Genomic DNA, 20582 nt, shown 5'->3' on the forward strand with positions numbered 1-20582 from the left:
ACTTGGCGATGCGGGCTCTTTTTTGGTTCCATATGAACTTTAAAGTAGTTTTTTCCAATTCTGTGAAGAAAGTCATTGGTAGCTTGATGGGGATGGCATTGAATCTATAAATGACCTTGGGCAGTATGGCCATTTTCACGATATTGATTCTTCCAACCCATGAGCATGGAATGTTCTTCCATTTGTTTGTATCCTCTTTGATTTCATTGAGCAGTGGTTTGTAGTTCTCCTTGAAGAGGTCCTTCACATCCCTTGTAAGTTGGATTCCTAGGTATTTTATTCTCTTTGAAGCAATTGTGAATGGGAGTTCACTCATGATTTGGCTCTCTGTTTGTCTGTTATTGGTGTACAAGAATGCTTGTGATTTTTGTACATTAATTTTGTATCCTGAGACTTTGCTGAAGTTGCTAATCAGCTTAAGGAGATTTTGGGCTGAGACAATGGGGTTTTCTAGATATACAATCATGTCATCTGCAAACAGGGACAATTTGACTTCCTCTTTTCCTAGTTGAATACCCTTTATTTCCTTCTCCTGCCTGATTGCTCTGGCCAGAACTTCCAGCACTATGTTGAATAGGAGCGGTGAGAGAGGGCATCCCTGTCTTGTGCCAGTTTTCAGAGGGAATGCTTCCAGTTTTTGCCCATTCAGTATGATATTGGCTGTGGGTTTGTCATAGATAGCTCTTATTATTTTGAGATACGTCCCATCAATACCTAACTTATTGAGAGTTTTTAGCATGAAGGGTTGTTGAATTTTGTCAAAGGCCTTTTCTGCATCTATTGAGATAATCATGTGGTTTTTGTCTTTGGTTCTGTTTATATGCTGGATTACATTTATTGATTTGCGTATGTTGAACCAGCCTTGCATCCCAGGGATGAAGCCCACTTGATCATGGTGGATAAGCTTTTTGATGTGCTGCTGGATTCGGTTTGCCAGTATTTTATTGAGGATTTTTGCATCAATGTTCATCAAGGATATTGGTCTGAAATTCTCTTTTTTGGTTATGTCTCTGCCAGGTTTTGGTATCAGCCAGAAAACACATGAAGAAATGCTCATCATCACTGGCCATCAGAGAAATGCAAATCAAAACCACAGTGAGATACCATCTCACACCAGTTAGAATGGCCATCATTAAAAAATCAGGAAACAATAGGTGCTGGAGAGGATGTGGAGAAATAGGAACACTTTTACACTGTTGGTGGGACTGTAAACTAGTTCAACCATTGTGGAAGTCAGTGTGGCGATTCCTCAGGGATCTAGAACTAGAAATACCATTTGACCCAGCCATCCCATTACTGGGTATATACCCAAAGGACTATAAATCATGCTGCTATAAAGACACATGCACACGTATGTTTATTGCGGCACTATTCACAATAGCAAAGAGTTGGAACCAACCCAAATGTCCAACAACGATAGACTGGATTAAGAAAATGTGGCACATATACACCATGGAATACTATGCAGCCATAAAAAATGATGAGTTCGTGTCCTTTGTAGGGACATGGATGAAACTGGAAAACATCATTCTCAGTAAACTATCGCAAGGACAAAAAACCAAACACCGCATGTTCTCACTCATAGGTGGGAATTGAACAATGAGAACTCATGGACCCGGACTGTTGTGGGGTGGGGAGGAGGACACATTAGGAGATACACCTAATCTAAAGACGAATTAAGGGTCAGGAAACAAATGAAAAAAAAAAAAAAGAAAACACAAATTTCCAAACCCTAACTCTGCAGTGAGTTTGGTGTGCTGCCTAGGAACCTGCATTTTAAATATGCTGTCTAATAATATTTATGGAGCCAAGTAAGCCCAGCCATCTATTTATAAAGTGGAATAGTACATTGAGATTGTTGGTTTAGTGTTTAAAACAAAAACAAAATATCTTTGAGAAGTCGATCAGGTTTTTCTTATACATGTGATAGACATGTATTTAGTGCTTCCTATTATTCCAGGATACAGAACAGTAGTCTCTACCACCTGGATGTACACTGTTTAATAGGTGAAACAGATATGTAAAAGCAATTAAAATATGATAAATGCTATGAGAGAGATGTAAAAAGTGTTATAGGTGATCTGAGAATGGACTGATCGATTACCTGACAGTTTTAAGGAAGCCTTTAAAAATAATATATTTGAACTGGGTTTTAAAGAATGATATAAATGTTGCTAACACACCAAAAAAATGTCATCTGCAAATATGGTTTGTTCACAAAATGGAGAGAAGTGGAGGATGATAGGACATGAGGCTAGGAAATGTAGGTTGCAGCTCAATGATGTGTATGTAGGGCCTTATTTTCCATTCTGAAACATAGTTAGTGGATTTATATCAAAGCATTTCAAATAGAAGAAAATCATGATCAGAATAATTTTAGGATTTATATGCTCTACTTTGGGGGGTGGAGAGTTCTTTTTACCTAGGCTTAGAGAATAGAAAGTGGTATAGAGAATATAACTTCAATTACTTCTTTCATCATTTTTCTTCCTTTAGTCCACAAGTCCTAGCCATGCCGTGGTAGCCAATGTTCAGCTTGTCTTGCATCTGATGAAGCAACACAGTAAAGCTTTGTGCAATGATCGAGTCATCAACAGTATTCCTTTGGCAAAGCAAGTGTCTTCACGAGGTGGTAAAAGTAAGAAGTTGCCAGTAACACCTCCCTCCTCCAACGGTATTAATGAGGAGTTGTCAGAAGTCTTACAGACTTTACAGGATGAATTTGGGCAAATGAGCTTGTGAGTTTTTTTTTTTTTTTTTTTTAATTCAATTTAGCTCTAAAATCTCATTTTTTTAAAACTCGTTGACTTTATTAATCTTACTTTCCTTTGTTCAGCAAGTATGGTTGAGCACAATCCTTATACCAACCAAGTTACTGGGACTTTAACAAATACAACTAATAAGGGTAAAATCTCTCTTTTTTTAAATACTGTTAAATGTTTTGAAGACCAAGGTTTATATTTAAGTTTTATTTCTTTGAGAACTTACGATACACAGTCATGCATCACTGAATGACAAAGATGTGCTCTGAGAAATATATCATTGGGCGATTTTCTTTTCCTTGTGCTAACATAAGAGTGTGCTAAGCTTATAGCTTATTGCTCCTAGGCTACAAACCTATACAGCATGTTACTCTACTACTAAATACTATAAGCAATTGTAACCAATGGTAAGTATTTGTGTATATAAATATCTAGGTACAGTAAAAATATGATACTAAAGTCTTATGGGACCACTGTTGTATATGTGGTCTGTTGTTTACTACATCATTATCTGGCACCTGACATTACATTCATTTTAGCTAAACTTAACTGATAAGACATGAGTGTTTGAAGAGCAAGATTCATCTGTAGACTTCCCTTTACATATACAATACTCTTTTGGGGAAAATAAGAATATAAAGAATTAACCTTGAAATTAAGAACTCTTGCATTTCCCTCCAATGCCTTTCTTGAACTTTTAAATTCATATTTTGAATTAAAAATTTCTTGATCTAGGCTAGGCACGGTGGCTCACACCTGTAATCCCAGCACTTTGGGAGGCCGAAGTGGGCATATCACATCCTGGCTAACAGGGTGAAACCCCGATAGTACTAAAAATACAAAAAATTGGCCGGGCTTGGTGGCGGGCACCTGTAGTCCCAGCTACTCAGGAGGCTGAGGCAGGAGAATGGCGTGAACCCGGGAGGCGGAGCTTGCTGTGAGCCGAGATCGTGCCACTGCACTCCAGCCTGGGCGACAGAGCAAGACTCTGTCTCAAAAAAAAAAAAAAAAAATTTCTTGTTGTGTTCAAAAAATGGAGTCACTTTTTAAACACATGGAGCAGTAACTCATAATGAGTAAGGTATAATAGACCTAACCATGAAACACAGAAAACTTAACCACGTTCTACTTCTGCTTTGTATATAGTGATCACCAGCAGCTTGCAAAACTTATCCAGGAGTCGCCAACTGTTGAACTGAAAGACAAGTTAGAGTGTGAATTGGAGGCATTAGTGGGAAGGATGGAAGCAAAAGCCAACCAAATAACTAAAGTTCGAAAATACCAAGCCCAGGTAACTCAGTTTTCCTTCACTTAGGTTTCTAATGATTAAGAAAAAAAAATACATTTTAATTCAAATGATGACACTAAGTGTATCATAGATAAATATCTACAGGAGATACTTCTTTACTGAAGACATTCGTTCATTGAGAATTGGTAAGTGGATTAAGAAGACACTTTTAGTCACTTAGCATATTCATCTAAGAAACATCTTTCAAATACTGAATATATTTAATATTCTTTATGAATAAGCTTTAACTTCTTTGATGAATTTAAATCTGAGTTTATCCAAGTAAGTTGTTTTTTTAAAAGCACCTGCGAAATTCTGTTTCCAAAGGAATAAGTCATATGTTAAATATGTGAAATATATTTGTTACTAATCATTTTATAACAGCCAACAATGTAGTACTACTAGATGCAGTGGTGACGTCACACTCAAGGGTTTTCAACCAGAGAGAAACATGATTCATGTATTTAAGAGATTACTGTAGTGACTAGGGGTAGGGTGATGGGATCAAGGCAGAGGCTGAGAGATCAACTATAGATGTATCAGAGGTGGTCGGCAAGACAGTAGTTGGGTTTGGGCAGAGGTAAACAGATTTGAGGTATGTTTTGGAAGTAAAAAAAATATTGGGGTTACTTGCTGCTGGGTATCATGTAGAAGGAGAGGGAGTTAGGCAGGATGGTGATTCCACTGACTAAAATGGAGAAGGCTGAGAAGTTCAGAGAGCAGAACAGGTTTGTTGACTGTTGATTGGTAGCCATATGATAGACACACAGTGCCAAGTGCTCTGAGTATGTCATCTCATTTAATTTTCACAAAAGGCTTCTGAAGTGGGTATATTCTCATACAGATGAGGTAGATGCTAGGCCACATTTTCTGGAAAGTATGCATATATCCTCAGTGAAATTAAATAACTTGCCCAAGTACCAGCTCACTGGGAAATGGCAGAGCTAGGATGAAACTAGCCTTTTCAACTCTAAAACTTTGGCTGTTTTTTCAAAGTTCATGAATGAAAAAGAAATACAAGCAAATTATTCCTGTAGGAGTAAGGAGTAATGGTCTAATTTGTTGCTTATACTAATTAGACTTATTCTATTGGAATACCAACATGCCAGCATCAGTTTGGCTAAAGTAAAAATAAAGCTCACCTATTTAAAATTATTCTAAAAATAATGGAACAAAAATAAAATTCTTTTCATAGTATTAATACATTACCAATTACATCTGTTCATCCATCTGGAAATTGCTTCTTTGCCTCCTCAGACTAGTTTCTAGAATGCCTTTCTCCTCTTTTCCCATTTGTGAAAATCCTTCCTGTTCTTCTTTTCTCTGTTTCTGATTTTTTGCCTCCTCCATGAGTCTTTCCTTCAACTCCCCTTCTCACTCACCCTGTTCTGTACTTTGGCAATACTGCCTTAATTTAGGACAACCAGAATTTGTTTACTCATGTTTACTTGTTTGTATATTGTTATATATATATATATTTTTAAGCATATATTTATTTATATTAATATTTAAGTGTTAAATGACTAGTGCAGTAGATTTTGAAGTCTTTAAAAGAAAACCTAGAATATATTGAGTTTCAGTTAGCATGAGAGTTAACCAAAAAAAGGTACTCTTTTGTAATTTTTGTTGTCAGAAAAAAAATATTTTCATTAAATTCTCCTTTTCCTTCCTGCCTTGGTTATTTGGTATAGCTGGAGAAACAGAAGTTAGAGAAGCAGAAGAAGGAATTAAAAGCTACCAAAAAGACTCTTGATGAAGAAGGAAACAGCAGCAGCCGTTCTAGAATCACAGGGACCACAAATAAAGATTTTACCAAACTGAGACCTGGAGAAAAAAGGAGAAAAAATCTTCAGTTATTGAAGGACATGCAAAGCATACAGAATTCATTACAAAGCAGTAGTTTGTGTTGGGATTACTGACTCATAACCAGGTCAGAAATTTTATTCAGATAATCTGTACCTCATCAATCAGATGATGACAGTTTACTTCCCAGGTCTCATACTCAGTTATGTTGGAATTAATAGCAGGTGTTTAGGGACCCAGGCTTCATTACACAGGCTTTTCATGTATGCAGGATGACTCAATGTTAAAGCATTTAAATGGAAACCAGGGGAGTTTTAAAGCCTGAGAAACCACACATAATCTTGTTTTGTTGAGATGAGTTTGCTGTACTGGTATATTGCACTTTGTAAACAGATTACCAGTTTTTTACTTGTGGGTGTGATTTTTTAAAATAGTTCTTTATATATAATTAAAATTAGGTTTAAATTTTGAAAATATGAGACTATGCTATAGGCAGTGCTTGCTTGAAAAGTCTCATTTTTAAATCTCCCTGGCATGAAGTGCCCACTTCCCCTTTCCAAAGCAACCATTAAACATACTTTGTTTCTACTATTGGTGGAGTTTTTCTATATTTAAAAATATATATATATTTCAGAGGATTTTTATTTTGCTTTTTGGCATTTCAGACTTTGATCAGTACTAAGTGCACTTGTATTGCTTTTTAATCTGTTAATTTTTTAAAGACCCAAGCAGTCATTTTGAGTTGTATCTATAAAAATTATAAAAGGACTTTTGAAAGTATAAACAAATTATCAGTGAAATAAATGAGATTTTAGAATAAATTGAGAATGGGAGAAGGGATATGTTGTGAGCATATACCTTCACAGTTCTTAATACCTGCTTTGTAATCATGATATTCCGTCAAGGCATTATGGTTTTTAATCTTGAAACTTAGAGAACCCTTTGAATATTTGCTTTTACTGGTGTACAGTAGGAGTGGAATATGAACTGTACACATAATTATCATGTTGATATAAATCATAATTTCAACTAGATCAAGACATGTTAACTTTTTATAAATTTAAAGTCAATAAAGCACCTTTTTAAAGGAAACACTGCAACTTTCCTTAACAGCCTGTTAATAAAGGCTTTGTGATAAGCTCTCAAAAAATGCATTTCTAAATAGGACATCAATGTATCGATGAGAAAAAACTAGTACTTAGTTGCCATACTCATGCTTACATAGAAAGAGAGCCCAAGAATATTAGATTTCCTCATGATACAAGATACTACAGTAACAGACTTTAATTTAGGATCCTTAAATAGATTTTGGGGTATTATTTGTGACTCTCCTGAAATTGTAAACTTGTGCTTGTGTGTCCGGTTTTCTAATGAGTAGGTTTGTAGCTTGATCGAATTAATAATTGTGAGCCCATAGACACAAGGGAAGTGAGAAACAGTGCTCTGGTGACATGATAAATATATGTGTCAACCACCATTTCAACTATTAAAAACTCCTGTTATCTCCTTGTTTGAATTTCAGGTCATTAAATTGTATAACCATCATTTGAATTGTAGTGGCTCTGAGTCCTAATTAGGAGAATGGTGATTGAATGATGCTAAATCCCACCCCATTTCTCAGCTAGGATTCAAACTGAACTACTCCAGCTTTTTGTACTGTCAGGTGAGAAGTGAAAAAATACTGCTTCCGTTTTCTTATCTGCAAGTTTACAGTGGAGGAATGTGTCATCCATCCACTTACGTTGTAACAGAGCTTTATTGCAATTCATTTCAAATAAGGTTATGTTTACAGACTTGTGGTAGACATGTGAATTGTTCATTCCAATATAATGTGGTGAACTGCAGTGGTAGTAGCCGTATACACAGTGCTATGGGGGCACAGAGGAAGGTGGGGATGTCAGAGAAGGCAGTCATGAATCAGATAACTTCCTAGAGGAAGAGATAATGCCTAAACTCTAGAAAATAGGAATTAGTCACAAGGGAGAACAGTTGTTCCAGGTGCGCAAGATAGACTGAACAAAAGTGGGGAGGCAGGAATCTGAGATTACATGAGGCAATTGTGAACAACAGAGTAGCATTGGTATGTAAAAGTTGAGGTATGCAGAGACTAGGTCGAAGGAGGCCAAGGAGCTTCAACTTAATCATACTGGTCTCTAAATTTTGTAACCCTAATCAAAGAGGGAAAAAATTACACCTGCACAACCAATAGACATATAAAGTTATGAAACATGTAACTGTCAATTCAAATATTTAAAAGTTTTGCTTGTGTAAATATATAAAAAGGGCTAGTATTCCTCCTCCCTCCCTTCCACACACACCAGTGGTATATATTAAATGCTGAAGTGCATGTACTCCGTATTGGAGACTTCTGCAGAAGGTGAGGGGGAACCACTGAAAGGTTCTCAGCAGAGAAGTGGTAAGGTTGCACTTAGATTTCCCTGGCTTTTGATTTGAATTTGAAGTGGATGCAAGTATGTTAAGACTAGAAGCTTTAAATTCTTGATCTCTTCAGCCATTCTACATTCTTTTATGTGGTATCAGGCCAAGATAACCAAGGTTTAAATGAGGAAAATGGCAGATGCCTTTGTGAAATACTTGGAGAAAGCTTAATTTTTAATACTTAGAAAGCTTAATTTTTAATACTGATTTGCTAGCCACTTAAGTGCCCTGTTAAAAAGCTTATATTTCACACAATTACCAAAGAAATCATTTTGGTACCAATTTTGCTAAATTGGATATACTAATAGAAACTATAGTTCCTCACTGCAAGACCAAGAGGGAGGCTAAGGTTCAGACTCCCTGTATAGTGAATTAGTGAGTGGAAAAACACTGTATATTTTAGTTGTTTGATTTGGGTGTTGGTTAAGGAAAAATGGGTACAAATTGAACATTTTCATCTGGGGTGCATCTTCCTCCAATAATTTCCAAATACTTCTGGGGAAAAAAAAGAAACGGCAACTTTGGACAAGAACAAAGCTTAAAAGTCAGTTGGAATTTGTTTTAATTAAAAGACCAAGGGGACAAGAAGCTCCTTTGTTACAGTACATTACATATGGCTCTTATGTAGAATAAAATAGACATCAGAGTCAAATGTTTCTACCAGCACCAAACTCTTACACTTGTAGCAGGTGAACAGTGAAGCAAGATTTCTTTTACTGGCTTTGAGATTGTAATACATCGTTTACATACCGTGTGTTCTTTGGTAGACTTAATCGTTGAGTGGAATTACAGAATTTGCAAAGGAAAAAAATGTAAAATTTGAGCACAGTACTTCTCACCATAAGCTATTTATACAGACTTCAGAAAAAATGTCAATCCTAGTAAGATTTTTAAATACGTCTTAAAAACTTGCCAATTAACTTCTGTGTGTTCAGACATGTGAAATACACTGTAGTAAATAGTTTTTTAAATATCTTCCATGATGTTTCTGGTAATGGGGCTAATCTGAAGGGCATGGAATTCTTTGAACTCCTGTATGGCTACTTTCTCCCCTTCGTTTTCCCCCAAGCACATCTATAAGGCCTCCCATTTTGGATCAACTTGCTAATATGTTTTAAGTATGTAAATAATGACGGCAATAATTTTCAACTACTACCACACCGTAATATCTTCAACACTTTGCCTTTTACTATATGAAGAATATGGAAGTTGAAAAGTGATCAAGGTAAATCAATTACTGCAAAAAAAGAAAAACCTAGAATGGAGAAAGGGATATCAAATGAGTTTGATCTGTCATGACATCAAGGCCCAATATATTTGATGCCACAGAATTAATATATGTGATGCCACAGAATTTCAGTGTTTTTTTGAAAACTGATGTTCCTCTGCATAGTGAGCACAGAGTGTATTTCTAAAATGGTTTTAATATTACCAGATGCCAAAAATTTGTAACAACATTTGCCTTTTAATTTAAACTTGTTCCCACTGTGGATCCAGGATTGAAGTATTTTAATATTCTTTGGATACTTAAAAGATTAGTATCATAATCATGTAATTACATATGAAGTTATTTCACTTACGCCACCTGCACTGCTACAGTTCTAAACTCATCCTAGAGAGATTTAAAATAAATAAAGTGACTGAACTTTCTCTCATAGATGGGTTCTACATTCGGAAGACTTTCTACTCGTAGAGCTGCCAGTGTAATCAAGAGTATATAGCAATGATGCCCCTGATCTTACAATCCTTTATACAACAGTTTGGACAGGAGTGACACACTGTGCAGGAGAGCTGGCTCTCTCTGAGGATGAGGTTGATCGGTTAGAAATCTCTCTCTGTAGTTCTTCTACTTTTTTCTGAAGCTCTGCTCGTTTAGCAAGAAGTTCTTTGTATCTGTTGTGAATAGGTTCCTGCAAGAGCAAAACATAAAATATTAAACTAGGCACTCCTGACCAAAGCCAGGTCAAATCATTCCCTAAATGTCGCGGTATATGTTTTTTCAGCTGTTGGAACCAGTGACACCTTTCCAACACCTCAGTGAAATTAAATACAGGGACTGTGGACACCACTAATCTTTTCACTGGCTTCCCAGTGCCCCTGAGTATTTCCAAAGAATAACCTGCTATGTAGGTGCTCCTGAAACTGGTACTTTTCCAAATACAACAAATAATTAACAAGACAAAAGACAGTAGTCAGAAGGTTCCCTATTATTTACAGGTTTTTAGTCTTAAACAGTTCTAAGTAGTTAATGTTCCATAAATATATTCACAGTAGACCAGAATTTTGTTCAGCTTTTAACTTTCCTAAAGCTACTTTCTTCAGCTTATTAAAACAAGACCTCCTAGAGGTTATCCAGACAGAGGAGGGAAGATGCGAGAAAAGACAGCAGTGATTTGTCCAATGTCATACAAGCAGTCCTAAGAACCAGGTATACTGATTAACCCTGCCCCAGTGTAGTATTTTTCTACTATACAATTGTACCTATCAATGGGTAAGGTTTTAAACATGCACAGATAATCTTTCCAGCTGCTTTTAAGGAGACAAAGTTGCATTGCATGAATGAAAACTCCCATTGTATATTGTAAGGCACATACCTGTGGTTTCATCCGTGGATTCCACCTTATGTAATATCCCACCCAGAGCTCTAGGTGGCGCATGCTGGCTACTGGATAAAGGACATGATTGGAATAGCTCCCATAGAGAGGATTAGTGAAGTCTTCTAGCTGGCTATTTATGTAAGACCACAGTGACACAGTCTTTTTAGGAAGATTCTGTAGGCAGGAAAAATAGGTAAAGATTCTCCACCACATAAGCTATTTACACTTTAGATGAAATTTGTAAAGAAGTACCTTCTTGTCATTAAAATCTCTTTAGAGGAAGTGGACTTGGAGACTTCAGTGATAAACCAACTTAAGATCAGAGGGTACTGGAAAACAGTCTGCAGTTCCTCAAAGAGATACCATATGACCCAACGATTCTACTCTTGTACATACCCAACAAACGGAAGACATATGTCTGTACAAAAACTTTTTTATAGATGTTCAAAGCAGCATTATTCATTAACAGCCAAGAAGTGGGAACAACCCAAAAGTCCATCAACTGACGAATGGATAAGTAAAATATGTCCACACAATGGAATATTATTCAGCCATAAAAAGAAATGATATAAAATGTATGAACCTTGAAAGCATATTAAAGGAAAGGAGCTAGACACAAGGTTTACATATTAAATGATTCCATTTATATGAAATGTCCAGAAGAGGCAAATCTAGAGACAAAAACATTAGTGTTTGGCAGGGGTGAATGGGGAGTGACTATTAACAGGTTTTCTGAGGTGATGAAATATTCTGAAATGAAAATGTGGTGATGGCTGTACAACTCAGATAGATACACTAAAAACCAGTCAACTATACACTATACAAAGTGAATTTCATGGTATGCATATTATTATCAATTTAAAAAGTTTTTTTTAAATAATCAATGATTCCTACCCAAGGCTTTCAAAAAATAAAACTATCTATCTTTGAAACTTAGCTATGCTATTTCTAATGAACATTCCTTAAGTTGTTGAGTGCCTGCTATGCATAGAAATATTTACTGCATGCTAGACACTGAAGACATAAGGTGAATTTAAAAATTTAATACCTGCCTTTAAGGAAGTTTAGGAAATACCACATAGCAGTTCTTGTGGTATTTTGTATCGCTTATTTAATAATCTTCATAATTTTACAAAAGCAGACATTAACTTCCCCAAGCGAACTGTTACAGTAAGTGATAGATCCAAGATTTGAACCCAGCAACTGGGCTTCAGTGCAAGTACTTATTCCTATTATGCTTTATAAAATAAAACATAAATACTTTATAACCACATTTTTTAGAATAAAAGTTGATGCAGAGGGTGATACCAATCAAGATGATTAAGATGTTGGTACATAGGATAGACAAGTTTTGATAAAGAAGTAAAACTTGAAATGTAATCCTTACACCATTTCTTCTTAATACCAACCCCACTTAACAGTGATACCTTTGGGGGAAAAGTGGGATAACGAAAAACTTTAACTTTCTACATACCGTCTTTTCAGTATTTGAATTTTTTTATGGTATTACTTTACAACTTAAAAAACTCAAAAACTTAACCTAAAATGTCTCAATAAGTAGGATATACTTGGGAATTTGAGCTGCCTATTCACTCGAATATACATTTTCTGCTAATTAAATTTTTCTGCACCAGCTGTAAAGGATTTCCATTCTACATAGAAAAATTGGTACACTGGTGCTCCTTAGACTTCACGTACTTCAGTTCTCTTTAGCAGAAACCACTTCCCACTCATGAACTCAGCAGACAGCTAGCTAGCACCTTCAGCCTTGTGAGAAAGATACTTCAGAATATATCAGGTCCAGATATATGGAAGGAAGCAATCAATTATTATAGCATGTAAGATAAAGTATGACCCAAAAGAATGACTTTAGTTGAAACCTATCACAGAGTACATTCTTTTAGGGAAAAGTATACAGTACAGATAGTATGGGAAGGTCATGTTGCATATTTTACCTCTTTTCCTCTCTGTTGTTCACTATTACAGAGGAATGTTCCGAATAAGCAGCTGTATAGGTGGTCCAAAATAGTAATGAGAAAATACTCATTGAATTCAAATGCGGTAGGAAACTGCAAATCGAACATCACAAACACATAAATTAAGACATTCTTCAAGCATATTCATCCCTGTATGGGTAGATCCTTTTGAGGTAGCATTTAAAATTAAGTTAAACATTCAAATCTACATTATTCCAAACCATTATGGCATTATTTGTGTTTTTTTTTTTTTTTTTTTTTTTTTCCAAAAATCGTGTTATCACTTTTCTGATCATGATGTTTCTGTATCTGCTATGTCTGCTAACCCTAAACTTGCAGGCTGAATTTTGACTTAGGCAATTCTGGCAACTCTAGGCATTCTCTGCCAAAAATGACCACAAACAACATTAAGATTCTTTAAATTTTCAACAACATAGTTGTTTTTCTTTTTTAAGGATTACACACAAAATGCCAATAATGTCTCCAGAAAATGTCAGCAATACACAAAAGTAAACATCTAAGGCAGATAATTTACAAGTCAACCAACCTATTATTTAGGTGGTGCAAAAGTAATTGCCATTGAAATGGCAATTACTTTTGCACTGACCTAAACTTTTCAGGGAACATCCATCCCACCAAACCAGAGTCCCTTGTAAGCCACTATTTTGGCAGCATCTAACAAAAAGAAAATTCACTCTCTAACCCAACACAATTTTAGGGGACTAATCAAATGAAAAATTACGAACCCCTGAAAGTTAGAAGGTTTCGTTTAATCCATCCTATCTAATATTTCAGAATTATTTGGAAGCTTCTATGTAAGATTCTACCAATTATAGGGCTGTACGTGATAAGAAATTATATAAATATTTAGATTGCAGACTGTGAAAAGACACATTGCTTCCAAGCTTTTACATCTTAGATCCCTTTCTTTATAGTGGAGGAAAATAGTATAAACAGCAAAATGGAACAGGGATGAAAACAACTTTGCCTTGAAGTTTCCTACATTTTAGCAAGTATACACAGGGTAACATGACAAATTTCCTAAATCAGAAAGGGCACTTACTAGGCCTTGATTTTTGTGGCTGTGAAGCTGAATGAAGCAGATGATCAAGCAGAAGATGACCAAGCATTTCCACAACAAAAAGCCAATTGTAAAAAACTTTGTCAAATCCCATTTATTCCTTTAAAAAATAAATCCCACCTCCTATATTTTTCACAGTCTTAACAGCCTTATTATTAGCAAAATATGAATGCATCCTGAATCACTAAATAGCAATCCCAAGGATCTAAGCCTGCGATTAGTTTTTCATCTTCTTGGCAAAACTATCAGCTCAGTTATGAGAAGACAGCTTAATCAGTAGGCATTTCCTCACAAAGAAACTAAAATAGCAGGGCATTAACTGCAGCTATTGCTTTTAAAACCCTAAGCAGAAGAGAACTATTTTGTTTTCTTTACATGTTTAAAATCTAAAAGGCCCTTCAACAATTGCTTCCTGATCTCAGGGCTGAGGTGACAGAGATGAGGATGGAAATAGGAGGAGAGGTATAGAATCTGGCTGTCATAATATAGTTGGTTCTGTTTTGACAAATGTGCTATTCAAGTCTCTCTACTAGTATTCAAGTATTTATAAAACTGACAATTGCTAACAAACATTATGACTAGTTAATATGCTTTATATTCAGGAAGAAAATATACAGAAAAACACTAGGTGTATAAAATGAAGATGGCTATAAAGTATTTTAGGTTCTATCAAAAATACAGATTTAAACTGATTTTCTTTTATTTAGTGCCAGGCTCAAAATTAGGGTTAAACTACTTTTAGATATACAGCATATAAAAAGTTACCAAAATTAAAATTACTAAGGAAGAAATGTATTATGATGTATTCTTCTCCCATCCAAGTGCTAACAAGGCCCGACCCTGCTTAGCTTCCAAAATCAGATGAGATGGGTGCATTCAGGGTGGTTGGCTGTAGATTATCATGTACTCTTCTTTGCAAGAAATTGGTAAATGTGCTTTTTTTCTAGCAAACATATCAGAACTGATACATTCAAACACATTGTTTCCTTCAAGGTATTCACCTTGGAAAGCAGTACACACAACCATCAACAGTACCAGAGTTTCAAAGAGCTTTCCTACTCCTTTGATGGCGAATTTGATTTCTGCCAAGAGTCAAAGGTTATTTAAAACTGAATATGGTAATAGTCAAAAGTGGGGTCCTAATGTTTTGGGTCAAACATCCAAAAAAGGATTGTAGGGACTTAGGTAGCTGATGTACTGCCTCAAAGCCAATTCCAAAGGAAAAAGTCAAACCTAATCCAAGAAAGTACTAAACATTGCACCTTTCCTTCCTCCTACCTCGCAACACACCAGAGGTCTGATTTATAAACCAAAACTGAATTATATACACCTTTTCAGTATATATGCTAAAATACTAGTCTCATCATATTGTAGTCATAGCTACGAAAATGCTTCATTTAACTCAACAGTTTCTAAATAATTCACCCAAGTAGAAATGTTTATGGAGGCAAGGGACTATTAAATATATAATTGATGATTATTTCACCTGATTACCATTAATTTTCTTGTATTGAAATAAATAGTATTTTATTGAAGCTAAAAATATGCTCCTAAATAAATATGATCCAAAGCCAGGCAGAGCCAGCACTTGCCCTACTTTAAATTCATATGGCAATCTAAGTAAAAACAATTCAGACTTCCAGTTGTTTTGGGGTCTAATAAACCCTTGGGTAAATAATTATCTCCCAATGAGCTGCATCCAACAGGGTTTCGAGATGGTTTGAGTCAGAATTAAGTCATATTTTTAAGACAATGACCCGTCGCCTCATTAATAAAGTGATCTCACAATAAACCAGATGTTTTCTCAGTCCCCTCTGCTCTTTCCAAAAGATTAAATTCATTTATATTAATATTTCAAATAAATTTGTTAGAAGTTCTAAAAGCCATAATAGTTCTCTCTATGCCAAAAAATAAAAAGAACTGGATGTGATATGTGCCTCCCTTGTTGCTTTCTATATAAACATTTTTCCCTTAAAATAAAAATTTTCAGAAGAAGCAGATTGAAATTAAAAAAAAAAAATTAACAGTTAAAGTTACTTAAAAGATTTTATTTTGCTTGTAGTACCTAGCTTATTTTTTCTCCACTCTTAGCAATATATAAATGAGCTTCTAGGTGAGCCTATTTAACACTATTTGTTCAAAACAAAGGATAAAACCTCTCGGGAGTTATTATCAATGCTACTCATTGGAATACCAATAGAATCAAATTTTCAAGTGTTAATCTTTAACCTGATTCATAATGTGACAATAAATAATAGCTCTCACATGGACATGGAGATGTTACAAGAATTTCCATTTAATGATTTATAGGATAATCAGTGACCAAATCTCCCCACTCTGACAGGAAAACTGAAAGGAGATGTGTAAGAATAGATAGGCCAGATAAATTACCTGTCTTGTCATCTGCCAGACACAGTCAATAAATTGAAGAAAAACAGGCGATCTGTCTGCATCTGCATGGTTCTTATCTCCATGGCCAACTCTCTGAAGCAAAAAGAGTGAAATATATGAACTTAAGGGGATTTTTCATGTTTTGATGGAAATAATTTTTTTAAAAAATAATAATTGGTCAGTAGTCTAAAAATTTTCAAAGTTGGGTGCTGTGGTTTACACCTGTAATCCCAACACTTTGGGAGGCTGTGGTGGAAGGATCACATGGAGCCAGGAATTCGAGATGGGTCTGGGCAACATAGCAAGACCCCATCTCTACAAAAAATTTTTAAAAGCCAGGCATGGTGGCATGCACCTGTAGTCCTAGCTATTCAGGTGGCTAAGGTGGGAGGCTGGCTTGAGCCCAAAAGTACAAGACCACAGTGAACTACGGTCGCACCACTGCACTCCAGCCTGCATGACAAAGCAAGGCCCTGTCTCAAATACATAAAAATTTTCAGAAAGTCTTTTAAAGAGCATTGCAAAGTAAGTAAAAAATCACCCATTATCCTGCCAAGCAGAAATCTAACATTCTGATGTGCAAACTGCTCAGATATTTTCTGACACAAGTGCTTGTAATATGAATTACTACTCTGTTTAATAAACCCAGATCCTAAAAGGTTGCTAATAAAAGATGGAAGCAGTCAGAACTCAGAGGCCAGATTTTTGTCCTGGAGATTTTCATTTCTGTCTGAGAAATAAGTTACATGGACACTGGCCTCAGAAAGCACCATTCTCTGTTAATATCTTGACCACCAAGTGAAGGGTACCCCATCCTATCTTAGCACTAATGTGTCTTCATCAGGAGGAACCATATTAGCACACATCTTAGAAAACGTGTCAAAAATGCTTGACATCCACCCTCCAAGCATGCAGTCATCTACCTAGTTTCTCAGTTATTTCCTCTGAGGACCTTTGACTCAGATAACTGAAAACAGAATCCTGCTCCTTACCCCAAAGCAGGAATTCTAAAAGTGTGGTCCACAAACATCCAAGGGCTGTGAGGTCAAAACTGTTTTCATAATATTAAGACATTATTAACCTTTTTCAGTGTGTTGGCATTTGCACTAATGGTGCAGAAGTTATGAAGGATAAAAATTCTGGTGCCTTTGCAGGCATCAAGCAGGCCAATGCTTATAATTAAAACTGCATTCGTACCCACTGTATTCTACCCTACCAGACACTCACAGTTAAATTAAAGAAAAAAAGTTGGTTTCTCTTATGCCAGCGTACTTAACAAGGCAGTAAAAATTACTAATTTTATTAAATCTCATCCCTTCAGTACACTTTTTTTTTAATGGTCTGTGTGACAAAATGGGAAATATGTGTAACTCTTTGCTGCTGCATGTAGTATGGTAGGAGACAGCACTTTCTCATCATTTTTACTTGAAAGAAAAATTAATGTATGCACTGTGGTTAGAAAGACTTAAAGACTTTTTTTTTTTGAAAATGTACAATGTGAATTATCACTGAAAGGAAAACAGCTGACAATATTTGTTGTCAATGAAAAAATCCAAGCTTTTGAGTGAAAACTCAATTTTTGGTGAACTTTTGCCCACCATAATGAGCTTAAAAATACTTGAAGGCTTTTCTGACAAAATCAATGGTGATGATTAACAAGTGTGATTTTATGGTATTATATGATGAAATGCATTTACATTTGGAAGATCTGTGTAACTCAATAAGCCCGTATTTTCCACATAACCAATATGTGATGTTACAAAACCACACATGGGTAAAAGATCTATTCAAAATGGAAGTGAGACCAATGGAATTTAATGATAAAAAAAATTCATTAACTTGATTTTGGATTCCATGTAACAACTAACCTCTAAGAAACTACCATTTATCAAGTTCTGGCATAGTATCAAAGAAGAATATCTACAATTCCCTGAAAAAGCTATTAGAATACTTTCTACTTTTCCACTTACATATCTGTATATGATTAGATTTTCTTCATATACTTAAAACCAACAAAACATAACAGATTGAAGGTAAAAATAGATATAAAATTCAGCTATCTTCTATTAAGCCAAACTCATTAAATTTGCAAAAGTAAAACAATGCCAGTCTTTTCATTAAACTTTTTGTTTTGGAAAACATTATTTTTTCATTTAAATATTTCTGTTAATATATAATAAGCTTATTTCCTAAATTAAGAAATATTTTTAAATTTTTTCAAATTTAATTTTCAATATGGCAAATATTGATAGATATAACTCACATAAAGTTCTCTGGGTAACGAGTTTGGGGAGTTAGGAAAAAAAGTTCTATCCATAATTGTTAACAATGTAAAGGGGGTCCTGAAACCAAAAAGTTTGAGAATCATTACTCTACATTAACCTTATGAGCAAATCCTCTTGACTGGATGCCCTTTAATTGTCAAAATTCTATTTTCAGAATATAACTAGGTAAAAAAACGGGGGGGGGAGTAGGTAACCAGAGTTAGCAATTTAGGAATCCATAGCAACTTCAAACACCCCAAAATGTTTGATTTTGAACACATTTATATGAACATGTGCAGCTTTGGCTGACTAAAACTTGATTCTTTGAAGTACGAGTTTGTTTTAAATGGCCGTTTCATGATAAGTACATTGTGTAGAGAACGGCAAAATGTGAGCCATCTGAATTAACACTCCAGGTACCCAATTTTATTTAACAGTTCAAGTTCAAAAGAGCAGACTAACTTTAAATATCTGTTCCTTTCAAGTTACCGTTAACCCTTGAACAACACGGTTAGAACTGCACACAGGTCCACTTACATGCAGATTTGTTTCAGCCAAATGCAGGATGCGGAACCCACATACAAAGAGGGCCGACTTTACATGGTCCTGGCAGGGCCAGCTTCAGAACTTGAATATGTGTGGATTTTGGCCTGTTCACGGGATCTGGGAACCAAGCCCCCACATATACCATGGGACAACTGTATAAACACTGCTGGTATACTCTGGTAACTACTGGATACTAAAGGTAAACATTACAGAGAGCATCTGGGTAAAGACCCTTCTAAAAGTTTTTCAATTATTTAGGAAAACGCCTGCCCAGAAACACCCGTGGACATCACTGAATGATATCGGATGTTTCCCAGTGGAGATCACAGAACAGACTGGGTCAGACGCTTGGCAAATAGCTAGCTTTGGCTCCAGACTAGTCATGTTAGGGATATCTTAATGCTTTCCAAAACAAGCAAACACGTTTATCCCACTAGATAAATGATCAATTTCAGATGAATATCTTATTTTAAAAAACACATTTTTTTCACATGCCTTGGCATGAGATGCATGTGATATATCAAAAGTCAAGGTTCCTTACTTACTAGTTGAAATCGATGTCCAAAACTGAGCCATTCTTTCTCCACAAGGACTTCAAATCCTCGGATGGTTCGATAGTATCCATCCAACATGAGCATGGCAAGGGAAGTGAGCTGAGCTGTGCGATCCCAACCATCACTGCAGTGCACTACCACAGACGTCTTCCCTGACTCTACCTTGTCAGCAATCCTAAGAGCCCCTGCAAGAATAAGCTGGAAAACAGATTTTTTAATAAACTGTTTTTAAACAAGGTAAATACTTCCTTCTTCAAAATTTACTAATACAGCTTATGAGGGATCATTATTTCAATAACATGAGGAAAAACATTTGTCCCTTACTAAGAAGAATTTTTTTTAATGGTAGAAGATATATAAATTTTGCTTTTAAAACTAGAAAAACCTCATAATTGCTGACTCCTATTAATTTGCCCAGTGAAATAGCCAAATCAAAAGTACCTTTGGGTGCTAAATAAATCATGGTGTAAGATTCTTCTTAGAAAAGTTCTAAAGAGATCTGTTCCTAAGAATCAAATATTCCATCATCTATTTAAATAAAAATAATTGATATGGCAATTGAAGCCTTTTTATGATTTAAAACAATGCTTAAACCAAATTGGGATAAGTACCTGAAAGCAATAATACTGGACCTCTTTTAAAATACTCTATAGCATTTATTGTATTGTTTTGACTAAAGATTTTTATGTCACAGAGCATACAGCAAGCACAGTATAAACTTTAGAGTGAGCTACTTTTCTGTAACACTATGCATGAAAATTCACAGATTAATATGTCAATCTGTTAAAATAACTTCCTCTTGTTTTTCTAAATATGCAGAAATCCTTTGCAAAATAACTTACCTTTTCTGAAATCGATCTTGAGTTAAAACTAAACATAAT

The 20582-nt window shown here is 35.4% G+C and overlaps 2 protein-coding genes across 13 annotated transcripts in view; one reads left to right on the forward strand and one right to left on the reverse strand.

Moving 5' to 3' along the window:
• CEP57 (centrosomal protein 57) overlaps positions 1 to 7404 on the forward strand; it is a 46061-nt gene extending 38657 nt beyond the window's left edge. For 9 of the 10 annotated variants that reach the window (XM_058446948.1, XM_058446951.1, XM_058446953.1 and 6 more), the window contains 3 exons: positions 2497 to 2738; positions 3909 to 4053; positions 5742 to 7404. In XM_058446948.1, the coding sequence (XP_058302931.1) occupies positions 2497 to 2738; positions 3909 to 4053; positions 5742 to 5969 (615 nt within the window). In that variant the 3' untranslated portion in view covers positions 5970 to 7404. The remainder of the gene's footprint in view (positions 1 to 2496; positions 2739 to 3908; positions 4054 to 5741) is intronic. The other variant, XM_058446949.1, reaches the window with a different exon arrangement.
• A 1426-nt stretch (positions 7405 to 8830) lies between these two features.
• The window catches only part of MTMR2 (myotubularin related protein 2), a 95943-nt gene continuing 84191 nt past the window's right edge, over positions 8831 to 20582 (reverse strand). For all 3 annotated transcript variants that reach the window (XM_032167197.2, XM_032167198.2, XM_058446947.1), the window contains 5 exons: positions 19693 to 19899; positions 16338 to 16430; positions 12845 to 12958; positions 10887 to 11063; positions 8831 to 10202 (listed from right to left, as the gene is read on the reverse strand). In XM_032167197.2, the coding sequence (XP_032023088.1) occupies positions 10041 to 10202; positions 10887 to 11063; positions 12845 to 12958; positions 16338 to 16430; positions 19693 to 19899 (753 nt within the window). In that variant the 3' untranslated portion in view covers positions 8831 to 10040. The remainder of the gene's footprint in view (positions 10203 to 10886; positions 11064 to 12844; positions 12959 to 16337; positions 16431 to 19692; positions 19900 to 20582) is intronic.

This window comes from Hylobates moloch, unplaced genomic scaffold (genome assembly GCF_009828535.3).
Source record: "Hylobates moloch isolate HMO894 unplaced genomic scaffold, HMol_V3 SCAFFOLD_11, whole genome shotgun sequence".
In the NCBI taxonomy this organism is placed as follows: domain Eukaryota; kingdom Metazoa; phylum Chordata; class Mammalia; order Primates; family Hylobatidae; genus Hylobates; species Hylobates moloch.